Source organism: Sceloporus undulatus, chromosome 6 (genome assembly GCF_019175285.1).
Source record: "Sceloporus undulatus isolate JIND9_A2432 ecotype Alabama chromosome 6, SceUnd_v1.1, whole genome shotgun sequence".
Taxonomy (NCBI): Eukaryota; Metazoa; Chordata; class Lepidosauria; order Squamata; family Phrynosomatidae; genus Sceloporus; species Sceloporus undulatus.
In genome coordinates, this window is record NC_056527.1 from 76302452 (window position 1) to 76314461 (window position 12010).

The 12010-nt window shown below is 41.2% G+C and overlaps 1 protein-coding gene across 3 annotated transcripts in view; it reads right to left on the bottom strand.

The window, feature by feature from the left end:
- Window positions 1-12004, bottom strand: part of VSTM2A (V-set and transmembrane domain containing 2A) — a 46337-nt gene extending 34333 nt beyond the window's left edge. For all 3 annotated transcript variants that reach the window (XM_042471193.1, XM_042471194.1, XM_042471195.1), the window contains exons 1-3: window positions 11998-12004; window positions 9576-9742; window positions 4047-4097 (exon numbers count right to left, since the gene is read on the bottom strand). In XM_042471193.1, coding sequence (XP_042327127.1) covers window positions 4047-4097; window positions 9576-9686 — 162 coding nt within the window. In that variant the 5' untranslated portion in view covers window positions 9687-9742; window positions 11998-12004. The remainder of the gene's footprint in view (window positions 1-4046; window positions 4098-9575; window positions 9743-11997) is intronic.
- Window positions 12005-12010: the final 6 nt, after the last annotated feature.

Below are 12010 nucleotides of genomic sequence, written 5' to 3' on the forward strand. Positions count from 1 at the left end.
AAGATCACTAAACTAGCCGTCTTGCCAAAACACAATATGAAGAGCATCCCTGCAGAACTGAAATATACTGGAAAAAATAAATTTGCACTATTAAGCCTAACTGACCTAGAACTCTGGACTCAAGCCGGGGACAGTGTCAGGTAGGGATGCAAAAAGATACTGTCTGTAGACAAAAAGAAGTAGAAAACTCAATGAAGCCTCAGCTGAAACTTTTCAAGCAGTCAAGAACAGATGAAAAGCAATGGTAAAAGGAGACAGAAATAGATTCAGAATTTGTGTACTGCTGGAGGGAAATATAATATGCAATGTAGAGAAATAGAATTAACAACAAAAAAGAAAGAACAAGACAACTCTCCCACAAGATCTGAGAAATCAAAGAGAAATTTAAACCAAGAGTGGGGATGCTCTATAACCAGCAGGAGAACACATTACATGAAAAAGTGGAAATAAATAGACAATGGAAACTATATACTGAAGAACTGTGTATAGGTGACAAATTTATTCAAGGAAGAACCATTTGAAGAGGAACCTACGTTTTTATAAAGTGAAATGGAAGTTGTATTCAGAGTGTGAAGTTGAAGACTTTCATAGCCAGCATCTGTAGTTTTTTGTGGATTTTTTGGGCTATGTGGCCATGTTCTCTAAGAGTTTATTCCTGAAACTTCACCAGCATCTATGACTGGCATCTTCAGAGAAGAGGAATGAATCACCAGGAAGAGATGGCATAGAACTGCTTCAAACTACAGAGACAGAATCTACTCTAGTTTTAACAAAAATCTGTCAACTAATATAGAAAACAAATAAATGTCCCACAGACTAGAAATGCTCATTATACATTCCTGTCCTCAAGAAGGGGATTGCAGTAACTACAGGACTATTGCATTTATTTCCCATACAAGCAAAATGATGCTCAAAATTCTGCAATAATGTATTTTGCTATAGATGGAATGAGAGATGCCATATGTCCAAGTTGGGTTCAGGAAGAGATACTAGGGATCATATTGTTAACATATGTTGGATAATGGAGCACACCAAACAATTTCAAAAAGAAAAACCAGCCTGTGCTTTATAGATTACAGCAAAGTCTTTGGTTGTGTAGACCAGTGGTTCTGAAACTTTGGTCTTCCAGATGTTTTGGACAGCCACTCCCAGAATTCCTGAGTGTTGGACAAGCTGACTGAGACTTCTGGGATTTGAAGTCCAAAACACTGGAGAAAATCAATGACCAAAGATTAGGAACCACTGGTCAACACAATCAAAGACTTTGCTATAATCTTTAAAGCACAGACTGATGAAAAGCTATGGGTTGCTCTTAAAGAAATGGGTATGCCACAACATTTACCCCGATATGTTATCTGTACTCAGGAGAAGATGCTATTGTTCAGACAGAATACAAAGAAACAGAATGGTTTTCCTTTTGGCAAGGTGGTCAGGTAAGGCTGCATTCTATCACCCTATTTGTTCAACTTTTACACAGAGATTAACATATGAAGAGTAGGTTAAAACACAGAAGAAAGGAGAGTGAAGATAAGAAGAAGGAACAGCAACAACCTAAGACATTGGTCACCAAACTTTTTCTGGCTACTGCCCTCTTTTGTCTTGGGCAATGAACCTAGTGCCCCTCATGCATATTTCTTGATATTAGGCTTACTGTTGTACTACAAATTCAAAACAACCAATCTTGGTCACTGCTCCCTTTGCATTTAGTCACCATGGAAGTAGCAACTGAGCAAGCTGGATGAACAGCAACCAAGAAGCCTCTCACCTATGCCACTCCTCCAGCTGCTTGGTTGCTGCTCCCAAGGTGACCTGTACAAAGGGAGAAGCTTCTCCCTGTCAAGGAACTACTCTCAATCCTTCTTCATTAGGCTGTTGATGGGCACAGCCAGTGTGTGTGTAGGTAGTTTACAGGGCCAACATGCCCTGGACTGGACACTGGCGTGGATGGGGAAAGAGAGAGATTTTAACTACAGAAGCCACTCCAAGGTAAAGGACTCTTTCCAAGAATCAACCCCCGTTGCTTCTCCCTCTCCTTCACCAGAGACATGCCTTCCCCACACAGCTTCAAGTGTTCTTCCCCCACCACACACACATACATAAACACTGCTTCTTCTGTTATTTCTTCTCTCAGCCTGTCCTATGAAAGAAAACAGGAGCAGCAGATCAGCTCCAACCTGCCAGGTAAGTCCCCGCAAATCTCACAAAGCTTAAGCAGGGTCCCAAATTTGAAAGTTCCTGTTTGCCACCACTCGTCCTCCATTGCCATGTGCTCTAACACCTTGCTCTAGTCAGTCTGTCCCCAAATGGTGCCACTCTTAGCTATAGAAGTGACATCCTGCATCCAAGCCTTGCAAGAGTTTCCCAGCTGCCACCTCTACCAGAGAAAGATCCAGCTAAGGAAGTGAGCTTGTGTGGGCAGGCAAAGAGCAGGAGACACCACCACATGGAATAATCAGTGAGGCTGCCTTATGATTTTAGGGACCCTAAGAAGAAGTTTCATGCAACCCTCATCCACACCAGGGTTCTAAAGGCTGATAGTCCCCCTAGTTATCATAATCATCACCACCATCATTTGTTACTATCAACAGATCCAATAGAAAACTCAATTATGAAATTAAAAACAACATCCAAAAGGAATAAATAGTACAATAAAAATAATAAAATCATTACTATCAGCTTTATGCACCCCTTGTCCTTCTTGTGCATTTGACTGAGGGCCCCCTTGCCATCCCCTTTCCCCTCACCTCCCTCCTGCTGCCCCTTTTCCCTCTCACTGCTCTTTTGGATCTTTCCAACACTCCCTGGGTGGGAGTGCTGCCCAGTTTGGGAATCACCAATCTAAGATATGCAGATGCCACCTTACTCTTAGCAAAAAATAGTGAAGACTTCTAAGGATTACTGGAGAAAATCAAGGAAGAAAATGTGAAGAGAGGATTATAGTTGAACATTAGGGAAAAAAATAATAATGACCACAAATGAAAGTAGATGATGAAGACATTGAAACAGTACAAGTTTTCCATGCCTTGTCTCAGTCATTAACAAAAATGGAGGCTGTAGTCATTATATTTCAGAAGAAGACTAGGACAGCAAAGGGCAGCTTTGAAGGAGCTAGACAAGATCCTGAAGTATAAAAGATATATCATTAAATGCTAAAGTTAGGACTGTGTATGCCATCATATTTCCCATTTCCATATATGGTTGTGAAAGCTGGACGGTGAAGAAAGCTGATGGGAAGAAAATCAACTCATTCAAAATGTGGTGCTAGAGAAGAATTTTACAGATATCATGCATTGCTAAAAAGACAAATAAATGAGTCCTAGAGCAAATCAGACTTGAACTCTTCCTAGAAGCCAAGATGATTAATCTCAGTCATACTTTGACCATATCATGAGAAGCTATGGAGAGGAAGACACAGGGAAAATAAAGGCACTGAAACTTTTATACATGTGCCATGAAATGTAGTGAGCTCAGGAGACATCCCTTTCTGTGCTAGGAATTATGCTGTATGAGCATGCTTCCAGTGCACTGTGAGATGGATAAAATCCTGTGTGCACAGCTCTTGTGGTACTACAAGAAGAATTCATTGACCAGGATAGATGATCAAGAAGACCTACAGAAATACTACAGTGCACCTAGACTAACAACACCCTGTATAAATGTTGTTTTTAGATCCCAGGGATGTATAGAATCCCATGAGCAATTAAGGAAAATTAATTTTTTTGAAAATGTTTTGCTTCACTTAGTAAGAGAGCTCCAAAACTTTACTTCATGAGAAAGCTAGACACAGCTTTACTGCCCATTCATCCACTTGGGTGTGCAGAACCCAGAAGAAGACAATTAAGAGACAGATTGTTTCTTTCAGAAAACTGCAGACCATTTATCTACATGTAATGCAATATTTTATCTCAAAGTCAAAGGCAGCATGAGTGGATGCCATTAATAGGTTTATTGCTCATGGGTTTTGGATGATTGTTAATTAAAAGGAGCACAGCAAGTGGAAAGCAATTTAGATTGTAGCAGCAGTCTATGTTTTGACACATACTTACGCTTATCTTTGTTCCATCATTGTCCAAATCTCTTTCTGGTAATAGTTCCACCTGTTGGAGAACAGACAGCTGTTTTTGTATACTTGAGGTAACACACTTCCATTACAAAAATTACCGTACTTCCTCTCTTTCTTTTCAGATTACTTGTAATTTCTCTTGGCCACCATCTGGTCTTAGTCTAATTTCTTATTAGCCCTAATATCAGCTACACTTGCTAAGGATATACTTATACCTGCTGACCTGCAAACAGCTGAGATATGGTTTGGCCCAAGAGGGTTCATATCAATATGGAGTTCATTATGAGGGCAAGGTTGTTGTTGAAAAACCTAGGTTGTTCCTTTCAGTAGTAAAAAGCTGATTATCCTTACAGATCAGGTGCTTTCACACTATACTGAATTATAGCAGTACAAGTCTACTTTAACTGTAATGACAACATTCTGTGGAATCCTGGGATTTGCAGTTTAGGGAGGGATATTGAGTATTCTCAGCCAGAGATCTCTAATGCCCCACCAAATTACAAAACCCAGAATATGATAGAATATAGTCATGGCATTTAAAGTGGAAAATAGCACTTTAATTGTGCAGTACAGAAGGACCCATACTTATTGAACAGTTTTCTAATGAAATCATTCCAAGAGTCCTCTGGTGCTAATATATGTTTGTCCCACTTCCCATTGCTTCTTTGGTTTATGTATCACAAAATTTAATTGTGCACTAGCTCAAATTGTCTTCTGAGTCAGGATGCACTATAGGCCTTTTAACAGCTAATAGAAGTTACAGCTAAGTGGAATCTCCATTTTCAAATGGCTTGATTTTAAGGGGTCTGGGACAAACAACAGGAAGGTGTCTGATGTTGCTTATGAGTTTCCTAATTGATCGAGGTTGTCACTCTTGAGTGCTCAATTAGCTAGGCTTTTAATCTAATTTAGTCATGCTGCTGCAGTTCATAATTCATTGGTTTAGAATATGAACTTGTCCAGCTTCTAGTGTAGTAGTCTATTACAAACAGCAATACCCTTACAGGATAGGTGTAAAAATGTGATTCTTTACATGAATATAAGATATTTTTAGTCAAAGGGTATCCTTTATCCACTAATCCAGACAGTCCTTTCGGCTCCTCAAAGCATCATTACAGTTGTCTCCAAAAGGTGATTTTTAACATTCTATATATGCACGCTTGTCAAATCTTGGAAACTTTGAAACAAGGAAGGTGTATGAATACTTTTCATTCAATAACCTGGAGCAGTGGTCCCAAACTGTGCTCTTTAAGGGATATTGGACTTCAGTTCCCACAATTCCAGACTATTGGCCAACATGGCTGAGGCTTCTGGGAGCTGTAGTCCAAAATCTCTTAAAGGGCACAGTTTGGATAGAGTCTTTCTTTCCAAGTTTTATTTTAGCAAAAAATAAAATAAAATTATTTTATCTTGTATTGAAGAAAAAAAAATCCAAATAATGCAGTTCTCCCACTCCAAATTAAATTACTGTTGTGCCTACATCTGGAATAAAAGGATGAGATATGTACCAGTTGGGCAAAGTAGGACCATAACCATATTTTATTCCATTAATGTTTAACAAAAACAGAAGCAACATCCTGCAGCACTAACCTTGCATACTCATATGCAGGAGCTACTGGGGAATGAAATACTGCATATAATTTAAGAAAACAGTGACCTATTTTCACATTGGAGGTTGGTCTATTCCTATGTGCCTTCCCATGGACATACATTTTCAAGACCTGAGGGAGGCTTTCCTTAGTCAACTCATTTGCCTACAAACCTTCATGACTCTTTGGATTGGCCCAAAGAGAATACAGTGGGCCCTTGTTATCCATTGGGGTTTGGTTCCAGAACCCCCCATGGATAACAAAATCCATGGATGCTCAAGCCCCATTAAATATAATGGAAAAGGAAAATGGTGACTTTAATAAAAAATCAAAGCTTGCTATTTAGAATTTATACTTTTATTAGATATTTTCAAGCTGTGGATGCTTGAATTGATGGATAAATAATCTGCGGATAAGGCGGTCCGACTGTGCTTGCCTAGGTCTTGTGTCTCTGGCTAGAAGTCCTGAAAACCCTTCATCACATTTGATGTGCCTCAGAATTTTGACTTACATTTCTATTTTGTTTTACATTTTTTTCCTCCTGCAAAATATTGCCATTGGCCCCATACAGACTGCCAAAATAAAGCTGCTTTGGGTCACTTTGGAGGTATGCTGTTTAAATGAAGCATGCGTCCTAAGAGTCCAGAAGCTGCACCAAAACTGCGCTCTAGTCCTTAGGACTGGATCGTGACTTTGCTATGGCTTCCGGACTCTTAGGATGCATGCATCATTTAAACAGCATACCTCCAATGTGATCCGAAGCAGCTTTATTTTGGTATGTCTGTATGGGGCCAATGTGACTAGCAGTGGCTGGTAATGGCTTCCATATCAGTAGATGGATGAATTCAGTCTGGGTTTTAGTCAAAGCATTAAGAAGCTTTCCAAAGTGCTGAACCATACCCCAAAATGGATTCTGTGCCTAGGATAGTTTCTTTAAATTTCAGAGGAAAACCTGGAGTATAATCACTGCCCCACTGACATGGAAGCCACTGGCTTGGCTGTCTGACTCTCCTATCCCTAGCTAACAAAGAAGCATAGGCTAAAACAGAGGAGGGGGCTACAGTCCTACATACATCCCTACACACACACACACTTAGAAACTTGACTAATTCTCAGCACAGCTGTACTTTACTGTGCAAATCTGGCAGAAAGAAAAAAGAAACAATACCCATACAACTATACCTCTATATAGCTATACCTCTACAACGATATATATATATATATATATATATATATATCTCCCAATTAGCTCATACACAGCCAGCTAATCCTGCACTGTGCCCTGAGGCATGTTGGGTGAATGTTAAGAGAAAGCAGGAGGTCTTTCATGCTTTTATTAAGTGGTTGTTGTTTTTTTAATCCCAACAGTCTCATTGTTTAATGGAAGCATGATGGCTTCAGATAATCATTAGATGCCAGCATGGTAATACCATTTAGTCAAAATTGTACCTATTCATCCCATTTATTGCTTGATGAATAGGGGGCACAACATAAAAGAAAGTGTAGGCTCCACCACTGCAAAAGACTTTCTTGACTTCCCACCAGCCCTTCTAGCCTCTATGGAAGGCTTTCCCAGTAAAGCCTTCAGAGAAAAAATAGCAGCAACAGAGCAGGAAAGAAAAATCTAATCCTGTTGTTTACAGAAGTAAAAACACTACAGAAAGCAAAGAGACAAAATCTATTCTCAAGAACATCTTCTTGTCAAAAAATATTGTGTACAGACTATAGCCAAGTTCAGGTGTTCCATGGAGGGAGGGAAGGAGTAGTCATATGTGTCTGGGAGGGAAAGAGGGAGAGAATTATCTGAGGAGAGGAACACGATGATGGCTTGATTGTCCCTGAATATGTGAATCACTCTCATAAATCTCCTGCCACAGAGAGTTCTATTTCATCATGAAAGGCAATTTGGATAATGATCTAATCCTTAGCACACTGGAAGGGACTAACAACATCACATGTTTGCTATCATTGAAACTGGCTGTGTGAATAACTTGCTAAGATGGAGAAACCTGGCTCCATATTTATACATTTACCCATGACTACTTGAAACATGAAGTTCATCCAGGGCAGATACCAATAGCCAATTTTAAATAGATGCCGTGTCCCAAGTTGCAGAAAATTCTGGAAGGTATGTATTTGGCTAGTTGATTGTAGGCACCCCCTCTTCCTATCTCTATTACTGTATGAACTCCAGACTATCTGGAGCCCTGGTGGCACAGTGGTTACATGCCTGTACTGCAGCCATTCACTCAAAACCACAAGGTTGTGAGTTCAAGACCAGCAAAAGGGCCCAAGCTCGACTCAGGCTTGCATCCTTCCGAGGAGGTCGCTAAAATGAGTACCCAGACTGTTGGGGGCAAATTAGCTTACTTGCTAATTAGCTTACTTGCTGTTCGCCGCTATGATCTTTGGAATAGCAGTATATAAATAAAACAAATTATTATTATCTGGCTTTCAGCTCTCTCCAGGATGAATCTAAATGGCTTTTGGCATGGGATTTCTGTGGTGAATGTGGCTCCCTATAATCCTTTCCACTGAATGATATACAGAGGCGAGGGGCCCATTCCTTGGAGAAATTTAACTGAAGGAATAGAGGGGTCAAACTAGATATAATGTTGTGTCAGATGCTTAGCCCTGGTGGTTATGGTGATCCTCCTCCTCTTTTTCGTAGCTGGCAGGAAGGGAACCTAGATCAGGCCCATGGCATTGGGTGGTCTAAGCCCTTTGCCTCATGTAATCTTAATTGGAATTCTGCACAGACATCTGCTATTTGACATTTTGTACTGCAAATGGAAGACATAGAGGACAGGGCATACCAGTAGTGCCACATTCATATGACACCCCCAATTCCTGACCCGGTTCCCCCCCCCCCCCCCACAAACAGATACTCATCTGCTTATTTTTTATATAACAGACTTGCAAATCGGGAGTAGTCATTGTTGATGCAACAACCAGAGAGTAAAAGAAGAACTTGTGCAGAAGCCATAGCAGTGAATCTTCCAAGAAAAAAATTGTTATGGAAATGCTGCTTATAATCCCAGGATTCTGCCTTGGAGATGAACTCACATGCTGAGCCTGCCATCTATAGGCAGAAAACCATTCCTTCCTGTTTCTGCTAACCTATGTGCTATATTGCCTGAGCAAGAGCTGATCTCAGTTCAAATTCTCTTCAATGGTGGTCATCACTGACAATCTTACAAGAGTGGAGGACCTTTCCATACACTTTTGTTGCTATTAAAAAAAATTTAATAAATTGTGAAGCTGCCTGGACATCATAGGAATTCATAGCACAAAAACTTTGCCGGATGGGTGGGAAGGCTGAATGGAAATAAAGCAACAGAGATACTGAGAAAAATTCCACCCTGGGAGAAGAAGAAAAACAAACATAATCGGAAACCACCGACATCTTTTCTTGCCAGATAAGAAAGTGAGAAAAGATTAATAAAACCGAGTCAAAGAAAGTCAGTGTTGTTTCCAGAAATCACATATGCTGTAAATTGATGCATGCTGTGTTAGTAACAGAAATTCTGCTCTGTGTATTTATCATTCTGAAACAAACAATGGAAGAGGTAATGCGATTCCCTGAGATGAAAGAATTACAGCAGGCAGTCGTCTTAATGGGACGGTTTGTTTTCCAGTGACAGCTAAGGTTACAAATTCATTTGAAGCCATTCCCAATATTTTTTTATCTGCATTATACCTTATTGATGAAAAGCAGCTTCTTAAGTTCAAAGATACATGAGCCATACACATGAATTTACTGGCTTTTCAATAAAAATGGTGAAAGACTCAAGGTTCTATCCCACAATGGTGGCTGGATTTCTACTGCTATCAGTAGGTTTGGGGGAAAGCCCACCCTTGTTCTCTAGATCCTTTCTGGGAATGCTGGCTTGCATAGGATTTCAAGGGCTGTAAACTGATACCTGAGTGCCTGTCACCTCAGCTCCAGGTTCCTGGTCCTCAGCTGCCCGCAGAAACCACCATTGGATTTCCAGGTACACTGAGGCAGAGCCACTCTGGAATGCACAGGACATCTCCACATTCTGCCCCTCGGTTGCGGTGACATTTCGAGGGAATTCCGTAAATTTGGCTGCAAAAGAAAAGCAGATCTTATTGGAATTCCATTCCCCCATTTCTTCCATGTCTTCTCTTTCCTGTCACCCTCTTCATTTCTCTTAAGATTTCAGTGTTGTACCCACTTAACAGGGGGATCAGTTTCATTAAATGTACAGAGGATGAATGACCAGTAAACATATGTTTACACAGGTGCTTTCTGGATATACATGCTTAGTGTGTTGGCTGAGACTTACTCCCTGGTAAGTGTACCTGGTATGATATCCTTGATTCTTTCCCCTATTTCACATCTGCCTCTCCTTTCATCTTCATGCCTCTTCTAATCTCCAGCTTTTACTTTAGGGTCTTGGCTTCCCCCCGCTGATTTGTCCTGTTCCACCCCCACTATATTCTCCCCTGTTCTTTTCACAGTTGCATGCACATACTAGTAAACTGATGTTCCCCACAATAAAACTAATGGAAATACCCCACCACACACACACACACACACACACACAACAATCTGGGGGGGAATTAGCTGAAACTAATTAAAATAGCAACAGTCTCTAGAAGGCTCTATATAAGAACGCTAGCTCAGGAATGCAGAATCTGGGATGGAAAATCATTCCAGAGAATTTATAGTATTTTATGCGCAAGACTCTAGCCTGTGAATTATAAAATACACTAGAGCTTATTAAAATAGAGCCTTTGGCTTGTTTCATTGGGGGAAATGAATTTTCTAAAGAGTAGATTAAAGTCATTCTTTGTCCCAAGGTGCATGTTTCACTCTATCTTGTGGTTACTTCTTTATGTCATCCCCTCTCCTCCTTTCCCTTGCAATGGCAAGCCAAGAAAAAACTTGCAACATATTTTAGCCAGGGAGATTCACAAACTAGCAATACTTTGCCTCTTCCGTTAAATCCTAGCACTCCAGTATGGCTACCGCTTCCAGTTTCACACAACACCAGCCATGAATCTCGGTGGCGTATTTCAGAACGCAGGAAGATCTGTCTCGGCAACCAGACAGTTTTCATAACTTGTCTCCTTTATGCTCTCTCTATTTACATAGGGAAAGTGAAGAAAGTGATCCATTCCACCAGCCATGTGAAATTTCAATTAAAACGACAGGCAAAATAATCATGACCCTTTCACTTGTTACAGTGATGAGACAAGACAGAGAAATAGGCAAGGATTCACCAGTTTGGTTTATCCGCTCCTTTCAATTCTGCGACTGTTTACAGGTTGACAAGGGGCATACTGAGAGGGGCTGTAGAAATGTGGCATGCGACTGTGCTAGAGCATGTCCTGGGGCTTCATAGCTGTAGTATTGGAGAAGAGGAAAAAAGTGGCCTTAACATTAGAAGCACGTAAGATGTTTTTTTTTTAATGGTTTCTTTTCCATCATTGTCAATATGTGCTTCCCATTTTTTATTTACAGTACCCTTTCTCCAGTGATGCATATTCACATCATCTGTAGCCTGTTACTCCTTCTTCCCCATGTCAGCCATTCCCCTCCCTTTAGAGTTAATTAAACCAGCGAAGGAGAGCTGGGCAGTGTTCACATAGGGTCCAATATTATCTGTCCCTGGTGCATCCCCCCAGTAGGGTCTGTCCTTGGTGCTGAAATGATCCACTCAGCCCTCCAAGTCTCGAAGCACCGTCTGGAGTCTGCAGAGCTGGGGGCTGCTTGGGATGCAAGAGGTGCCTTTGCCAGGGTGCTTGGGGTGCAGGAGAGGCCAGGCTTTTCAGAAAGGCACAGGGAAGCCAAGGAAAGACAGAGGAAAAGGGAGGGAATTCCTAAAAAGACTGCCTTCTTTCATCCCTTATGAGTAAACCCTTTCCTCATAGGGCTTCATGGTATTGAATCCTTGAAACAAGGGTTGCGAGAGAGAGAGAGAGAGAGAGAGAGAGCGCGCACTGGGCAGCTATATGCCACCCTCCAAGGCATGCCCATTTTGTAAGAAAAACAAATGGCTTTCTCCCGCAGAAACAACCCTGGGGCTGCCCCAGCTGCCTTTTTGGAGTTTGCAACCCCAGTGCAGAGGGTCTTTCCTATACACTTCGGGGCGGGGGGGGGGACTTCTTCCTTTCCTGCACAAAGAAGCATAGGCTAAAACAGAGGAGGGGACTACAGTCCTACATACATCCCTACACACACACACAGGAGAGGGGAGAGAGAGGGAGAGAGCGCATTGTGATGGTCGTCTTCTGTCCCTCCTCAAACCCTCCTGCACCAGTTTTGGCTAAAGGAAAGAAGGAGGGAAGGGAAGGGAAGGGAAGCAAGGGTCTTACCTTGAGCAGAAAG